The following is an 8,500-nucleotide window of genomic DNA, read 5'->3' on the forward strand; positions in this document are numbered from 1 at the left end:
TGCCAATTGTACCGCTGAATAAGAGAAAAAAAAAAGTGAAGATGGTGTTATATGAATGAGAAATTGATGCTTTATGAAGTTACCACCTATTCTATATGGTGATCAGAGCAGTTTCAGATGAAGTGGACTCAAACAATTAGAAATTAGAACACGTCCCTCACGTCACTCCTGGTGTAGTACGGATTATGGCAGAGACGTCACAGGAATGGAACCATTTACAAGACATTTCTGATTTGCTTATACAAAGAAAGAGCAGTTCATTGGGCAAAAGAAAGATTAAAACACAAAATTCAAACTCGTCTCCTTATTCAGTTAAGTGCATCGCTCATCTGCACATGCAAACCATGAAACCACAATAGTCCACTGGACAAGGAAGTTAACGCAACAGATTGATGGCCGCAAAGAGGCACCGTGGATTAGGTGACCATTTTATTGTCTATAATATCTTACCATGGACTTGGAGAAACATTCTAGAGGTACTGGCTTGCCAACTTGCCTTCCTTAACTATATAATTTTGTGGTGGAAACTCCTCTCCCTTGAAGAACCTATCAAGCATGTCCTTGGTCCCAGCTGCGTACCGCAACTGCAAAGTTTACAACTTTACACCATTCAGCTCAATAAAACACAAAGACATGGATGCATTGATGAAACAAACACATGATCATGGGCAATACCCAGTTCCATCATTCGTGTCTGTCAAGGGCTTCTAATTGGGCTCTCATAATATTACGCATGACAGCAGAAGTTAACATTATGAAATATCAACTATGAAGCATGCGCGCAAGCAGGAAAACTACAAAGTAAAGGCCCAGCACATGTGCATCTCTATAAGTGAAGAATGAGCTGGATTAAGATACTAATATGGTATCTGCCATTATAAAGCATGAAAGAACTATAGATGCACCTTGATTCATTCTTAACCTTGTTATATTTGATAGGTCCCAGTGACCAGACAGATCAAAGACTGAAGATACAAATTTTGCCACGTGAGGGTCATGGATAGCTGTCATGGGGCATTTTTTCTTTCTATTTTTACCCATCTAGAAATTTTAGGGTTTTAACAGTAGCCCACATCCAGGGAGGGCAAAATAGACATAGCAGAAAACAGAAAAGAGAGGGGAAAAAAAAGTGACGTGCATAAGACCCAGCAGAAGCAAGATTATTACCTGAGCATCAATGGTAGTCCCTGATATATGAGGAGTCATGGCTTGGTTTGGCATGTAACGCCACGGATGATCCTTCGGTGCTGGTTGTGGATACCATACATCACCACTATAACCTGCAATTGCATATAATATGAACTTCAATTTGCTCATCCAAATGACTAAAAAATGAGGTGCTAACAGTTTGAAATGATAACAACCAAAGCAATTACTAGAGAACAACAGTGAAACACAATCACCACATGGTATGTTGTCCTTTCTCTGTGATATACAACTAAGAAATCCAGCATCTAAGATAAAGGTAAAAAGGTAAAACTCACGACAACATAATAGTGAGGTGGTAAAGAACTTAGCGAGTTTGCTAAAACATGTATCCAAAGTTCACTCATTATACAATACCATTCTCCAATTCCAATCATCAAGCAGAAGTTTCTTCCCTCAATTGCCCAATAAGTTTTTTCTTTTCCTTTTCTCTTCATCTGTTCCCAACAGCCTTGTGGCTTTTACCTCTTCAAAACTTTAGGGTTCTACAACCCAAGGACCTCAACAAGTTATCCTGCTGCCAGGGGATGGTATATGCTGCATGTTGTGAAGCTCTTGCTATAAAGAGGATTCCTTGCAAAGGGGCTCTTGCTCTCAAAATGTATTTTCCAGGTGAAACCTATCTTCACTGTAAACCTTCTTTTGCGTTTTAGTCTTCCTTCGTTCTAAATTAGGTTTAACAGAAGACCGACAAAAAACACACAAATATTTTTCCTATGACTAAAAGGAAACTCAAGGGTATTCATGTAGAAAATGTTTGAGCTCCTAGATAAACAAAACATTTTCTCTTCATCTGTTCCCAACAGTCTATATATGATAATTTCCTTTTTCTCCTTTTAAACAACAAATTGCACTATCTTGATTTCCGTTTCCTAGGTTCATTGATCGCTGTGACTAGGAAGAAATTTTATGTTTTTAATGCAAATAATGCTTCAACAAGTTCAACATAATATCAAGTATTATTTGAGTCCAGTCAAGCCCCATCCTTGCCTATTCATATTATAGTTCATTCACATTTTTTTCTTTCCATATTCTCAACTGGTTTACATATTTCATGTGATTAATATTTTTCTTATGTCCATTATTTTTCTGACATGTGAAGACAAAATTTGCATGATTTTGCAATTTGGTTTTTAAGAGCACATAAGCTGTTAGACTCAGGCCTCGCTGTTAAGACTAGCGGGAATGTGTAATCTCAATCACCATTTCCAGCTATATCAGTTTTTTCATCAGTAATTTCCCTGATTTCTGTTTTTGGATTTAGAATTTATTAATAAAATGAAATATATTTTTCATGTTAACCATAGTCACAAATAACGTTTCGGAGTTTCAAATGGCGAGCTTCTTGAAAAAAAGAGAAAAATACTTTAAATTTTTAAAAATTTAAACAAACTAAAAATGGAGAAAAAATAAAATAAGTGAGAAACTAATAACACCAACATCAAAATATAAGTAGATTTTCAGCAAATAAAAAATAGAGAATGAAAAAAAATGTTTGGCATTAAAAAATGAAAAAAGTGAAAAAAAGCGTTTTTAACGTTTAAAAAAAAAGGCATTTTTTCAAGTTTTAAATGGCAATTTAATTAATCGCGTTTTTTTGTGTTTTTTTTAAAAGAAACACGTTTTTTGTGACTATAGGAGTTACAACATTTTACAACATTAGGACTGGTTTCTTAGCAAAATGTGAGCTTCATTGTCTTCATGAATAGATTTTCTCAAAAAACCTCAACTTTAGGAGCTGAATAGGACACGTAGAAGCAAGAAGATAAAGGTTCATGTTCAATTTTAAATTTGAAAAGGGAGAAGGTAATTTAAAAAGTGAAAATTAAATACAGCAGCAACAAATTAAAAACTTTTGTTCTATTAGAAACTTTTATGCAAGAAAAATCATTCCACAAAAAATACACTCCAAAGGTAGAGCTATGGTTGACTGATCCGTTTGCTAAAATCAAAGATGATATCCCAGGATGGCACTTTATTGTCAATAGTATATCTAATTAACCTACAGTTGACTGATCTGTTTGCTAAAATCACAAATTAGACTATCATCAACCAGTGCAAATAACACACACCTGACCAGCTTTTTAGAGCTATATACAAGCCCAAATTATTTGCAGGTGAAAACCATCAGTTAACCACCAATTTGTATGATGTTACGAAATCTACAACTTAAGTTAGTAAATTACCTCCAATTTGCCCACTTGCACAAGCGTCAGCCACTGCTTGGGCATCCATAATTGCCCCTCGAGCATTATTAACAACCAGAACTCCTTTCTTCATTTTTGCAATCTTTTCCTTGTTAAACATTCCTCTGAAATAAAATTCATGATACTAAGTTAGTCCCTCCCTCTGCTTCTATTGTTACTTTTCCGTTGGTCACTGGCACTCAATAGACACAAATTATTTCTACCTGGTCTTGTCCGTAAGAGGTGTATTAATCACAATCACATCACATTTTGGAAGCATGGCATCAAGATTTTCTTCAAATTTTGCACCAATCTGACTTTCAAGTTCTGGATCCATCTTGAGTCGGTCATGGTAAAGCAGATTACAGTTAAATGGCTTCAGGCGTTGAAGCAAAAGTTTTCCAATGCGACCGGCACCTACAGTACCAATAGTCTTTCCCTCAAGATCATAAGCTCTGTGGGCAATGGCTGCAACATTCCAATCACCAGTGATAACCTGATGATATCCAGGTAAGAAGTTGCGAACAAGAATGAGGATTCGCATGAGCTCATCTTCAGCAACAGATACAACATTGCTTCCAGTGACCTCTGCAACTGTGAGACCAGCTGCTGCTGCTGCATTTAGATCAATATGATCAGAGCCAATGCCAGCAGTTAGAAGCAGCTGCAGATTCTTAGCCCTTTTGATCCTATCTGCTGTCACATATGCTGGATGGAAAGGTGTGGTTATCAGAACATGCAGATCGGGGATGTGTTTCTCCAACTCTGCAAGAAAAGAAAGTGCAAAGAACAAAAACTAAACTTAGAGTAATTTCATGAAGAAGGAAATGACTCTGAAATTTGTCACGCACAAGACAACTATGCTAAATGAATGGTGTTGAGTGGTTTATCTCTTCCGACAAAGCAGTCAGAGTGCAGATAACCAAAATCACCAAACTTATTATTTCAACCACCACCGTTTCACTTATGCTGCAGTGCTCCACCACTACTGCTAGGGTCCTGAACCCCAGAGAATCACACCATCAACCCAAATCTCCACCAACCCTGTTAAAGTGTGTTCATACCAAAGGACTCATAAACAACTCATGGCATTTAGTTCAATATTAAGATCGACCTGAAAGCAAACAGCCAAACCAATAAGCATTTGAAGCTTCTACCTTTACAATTTAATGTTTTAGCTTAAAAATTGAGAAACAGTACTTTCTGCAGACATTGCACAAATGAAACAAACTGAACACATTCACAGAAAGGAGAGGCTACAGGTCACAGAGGCTCAAAATGAAAGGAAACCATTCTTCAACAAAAAGTTGGCAATTCAATAGGTCGTCAGGAAAAAGTCTAAATGGATCTCCATCAACTCGTTAATGGTACTCACATGTGCTAACTAAAACAGGTCAGTAAAACAGACAGAAAAAAACAGATAAAGGTAAAACAATATCAAGCCACATTAAGCTTTGATAGCCAATCAAAACATGTCCCTGTCAGTCAACTATAAAACCTAATGATCCACGCATGTTATATAATCACAACAACTTCGAGATTTGCATTTAAGATCTGAGCAAGTGAAATCTTCTCCACTGTAAACAAAGCACAAATAATTACAAATAAGTGCACTATTGTGATTCATACAGAAGCACCAGAAAGAGTAGGGTAATGCACGAGCACTGGCAGTAACCATAATAAAGGATTATGGTTCTTACGAGGATTGCTTAGCTTTCTTTGACCACATCTGCTAGGATACTTTGAAGGCCAAATACAATTAAAAAAACGTGATTAAGAAGAACTGTTTGATAATAAAAAAGATGAAAGCAGGAACCACTGAAAAAAGAGCTTTACTAACCACAATCAGGGCCTTCCTTATCATCTGTGACTATGTATTGATGACCCAGTGATTGCAGCCAATCGCTTATGCCCAAGGCATGTTCTGCACAGCCCAGGAAATTTGCATTTTTAGATGCATATTCGTTAGCTTTATAGAACACTCCGACAACCTTCTTGCTTCCAGCACCAGCCTGTTCACAACCCACAACTTAGCCAGTCATTTAGGCTATTATGCACAGACGTGCAGATAGAACATGCAAACTCGCACATATACAGCTCAAAAGTGTAAAACCTCTAGTTAAAGAGTGAAAATGTGAAACTGGAAGGAGGAGCACCAAGATTGCAAAACATAAGAAAATTATATAAATTTGCATGCATGTATGTCCACACAAAAACGTGCACAGACAGACACATTGTCTTAAGAGAAATGTACTGGACTGTATACAAGTGTGAAACCAAAGAAAAACCAAAAACTGTGAAAACATAACAAGAAAAAACAACCAAGAACCCATGGTGCTTTTCTAACTCAAATGTATAATTAAGTACAGCAGTAGAGAATGTCAAATTTCATCTTTCCTTTTTTTCACTAAGCCAGATAGGAAAAAGCAGAAACATATTCTTTAAAAATCTTAATTTACAGAAGTGATATTCTGGTGCAAGGTCCTGATTCCCCTAGATATTCCATCTCAGATCTGCAGAATCTCTACCAGGTTAGTTACAAATGACGAATACAAAAGTAACTTATTATAAAGTATTTCGATCATCTAATTCTCTTTTCACGTGTCAGGAGGAATTTTTCAAGGACCAAATAACTTTATGAGTAGGTAATTCCAATTTATAATTTGCACAAAAATTCAAGTCACTTTTGCTGATTGACAATTAGGGAAATCCCTATCATAATCTTTCCTACTTCGGACTATTAAATTTTGGCTTCCTCTCGCCCAGCCTGCAGATTTTAAGTCGAACCTGTCCACTAAATTCCTCGGTTTCTTTAACTGGAGTAATTTAAGTCCAACCTCCGGCGGCGGTGGGCAAGTGGGGAGAGGGAAATGTGAAGGGTGTTAAGCTGATGAGACCCTGGAACATGTTTTAATTCTGCCATTTTGTATCCAGAGCTTCGTGATTCAGGCTAACACTTGATTTTGAAGAAAAAAAAAATCAGGAACAAGCCATTTGGTGTGTTTAATTTGGGGAGAAAAAAAACCCTTGGGTTTTATATTTTTCCTAATAGAAAACTTTTCGATGACGAAACCACTTAATGGGTCTATTCTCAATCATCACGACGGGTAAAAATTATTCAGGAAAAATTCACCCCGCTATGTTGTAATTTGTAAAGGCCAAAACGACGAGAGAAAAAAGCTGATAAATCAGGATGCATAACCTGCAGCAGGGGGTTTTCGTCGACGAGAGAAAAAAGCTGAACAATTTTTTCATTTAAAAGATAAAAATGACAACAAAAAATGCACAATCTTTCCAGTGAAAAGGGAAGTCATCAAAAATGCTTTACAGGGACAACGCCATCTCAAAACCTTTCAGCCTAAATCAAGAGCCCCAAACTTTCCTCCACCGGATTATCTCAGATCTCCATTTCTATGTCCTTTACCTTATAAATGTTAAACCCTAAACCCTACTCATGACGACCTTCATCTTGACCTGTTGTAGAATGCGTTGCCTGGAAAGAATTATGGATTTAAAAGTTTTATTGTTCACCAAAAAAGGCGGAGAAGCAAATTCAAGACCGTGAATTTATTCATTCATAAGCCCACGCCAGGCGCCTTCGAAATGAACAACAAAGGAATTACAATCTAATAAGAAGGTTAATTTTGTCAACTCATGAGGCAGTATGACTCCCAACGTTGATTTTGGACTCTTCAGGCTGATTGAGTGAAAACCAAATGTCCAGGAGTATCTCCCGCTCGTGTTAAAATGACAAAATCACCCTTCCCGTGAAAACTATCAGAGACTGATTCTGGAGAACATTCAACTTTTGTTAGAAATCTCCATCTCTCAGGGTCTCCTCCTTTCCCTCACTGTGTTTCGTTTTTTTTTTTTTCAGTAAATGGTCACACTAGAGCGAACCCAATTCTCAGGTTCCTAGTTTCCTTCACACTCTCACTTTTTTCTCAAGTAGGTAGTATTTATCTCTCTATAATTTTGATTTTTTAACCATCACAGTTCCGGACACCGAAGTTGCTGAAATTGGAAGCTATGGATGGGGTAACAATGGTGTTGCAGAAAATGTGACAGTCAGGAATGAGGCTAAATCACCTCACCTGTTTGGAATTGATCCTTTCTACATTGTGAGAGGTACCAATTTATCTATATTTCTCCCTAATTATGGTCTTTTGTTAATCTTGGGTGATGTGCTTTACATCTTCATCAATTTTTTTTCATAGTATTAGTGTTCCAGTGTCAGCTATTGGGTGATTGTTAATGGGTAGGTAAAGTAGTAGTCTTGCAGGTTGGCGAATACTTGGACACTTATTTATCTGTCAAGGATAAACAAAGAAATAGGTTTGGATTGCATTATGTTTCACATGCCTTTCATATTATTACTTTTGCTCCAGCTAACCCTCTCCAAAATCTTTGGGGCGATTTTAAAATTCAGAAAATAACCAAGTGCAGTTTTCAATCCGAGAAACAATTAATAATCAAGGAAACAAGTACAACCAAAGAAGTTGAAACAAGAAAAAAACAATAGAACAACAACCGTAAATGGAAAAAAGAGAAGGAGAAAGAAGAAGGGGGAGGAGGAGAGGGGGCGGGAGCAGCTCTTACATGAAGCTCCCTGCACGGGGCAGCAGGCGAGGCAGATAACCTCGATGCAAGCCTTCGAACGGCGCCGGCGACTCCCCTTCCCATCGCCATTCCTCCGAATTTCTTCCCTTCCTCTTCCTCCCGACGGCCTCCGGCAGAATCAGTTAGCCAGGAGCCGAGAAGAGGAAAAATAATAAGTGGGTGTAGCTACTGATCAACGATGGCTGATGAATCGCCTGAATTTTGTATATTTATAGACGACACGGAGCCGCCCATGCGAGCCTCGTGGAGGCCCGATCGCACCAGGAAGTGTTCAATATGGCCTCGAACTGCTATTTTTCTTTCGCTTTCAATTCCCTCCCGCCATGTCGCCTATTGACGTTATTGCCACCGTCGGCAGGGTGGTCAGACCGCAGTCTTCCCGGTATCAGAATCCCGGTGACACATAATCGGGTCTGTATCGAACGTATCGGGGAGAAACAATTCCTCCTTCTTCTTTGCCCATCTCTGGTTGGTTTGGTTCGGACCCT

General features: G+C 38.0%; 1 protein-coding gene across 1 annotated transcript; it reads right to left on the reverse strand.

Annotated features, from left to right (window-relative positions):
* Positions 1 to 202: 202 nt before the first annotated feature.
* Positions 203 to 8,289, reverse strand: LOC116261116 (formate dehydrogenase, mitochondrial). Its single transcript, XM_031639737.2, has 6 exons — positions 7,992 to 8,289; positions 5,233 to 5,404; positions 3,617 to 4,157; positions 3,393 to 3,517; positions 1,168 to 1,280; positions 203 to 584 (listed from the first exon to the last, which is right to left on the reverse strand). Exons 1-6 carry the CDS (start codon positions 8,079 to 8,081, stop codon positions 471 to 473), a joined length of 1,155 nt encoding a protein of 384 aa, XP_031495597.1. The 5' UTR covers positions 8,082 to 8,289; the 3' UTR covers positions 203 to 470.
* Positions 8,290 to 8,500: the final 211 nt, after the last annotated feature.

The sequence above is a fragment of the Nymphaea colorata genome, chromosome 9, assembly GCF_008831285.2.
Source record: "Nymphaea colorata isolate Beijing-Zhang1983 chromosome 9, ASM883128v2, whole genome shotgun sequence".
NCBI lineage: Eukaryota > Viridiplantae > Streptophyta > Magnoliopsida > Nymphaeales > Nymphaeaceae > Nymphaea > Nymphaea colorata.

Excerpts from the sequence above, each read along its gene's own strand:
- LOC116261116 (XM_031639737.2), bottom strand. The coding sequence starts at position 8,081 with ATGGCGATGGGAAGGGGAGTCGCCGGCGCCGTTCGAAGGCTTGCATCG. Across the intron at positions 5,405-7,991 it reads CCCCGTGCAGGGAGCTTCAT|GCTGGTGCTGGAAGCAAGAA; the intron begins GTAAGAGCTGCT and ends GGTTGTGAACAG. Across the intron at positions 3,518-3,616 it reads CCTCTTACGGACAAGACCAG|AGGAATGTTTAACAAGGAAA; the intron begins GTAGAAATAATT and ends ATTTTATTTCAG.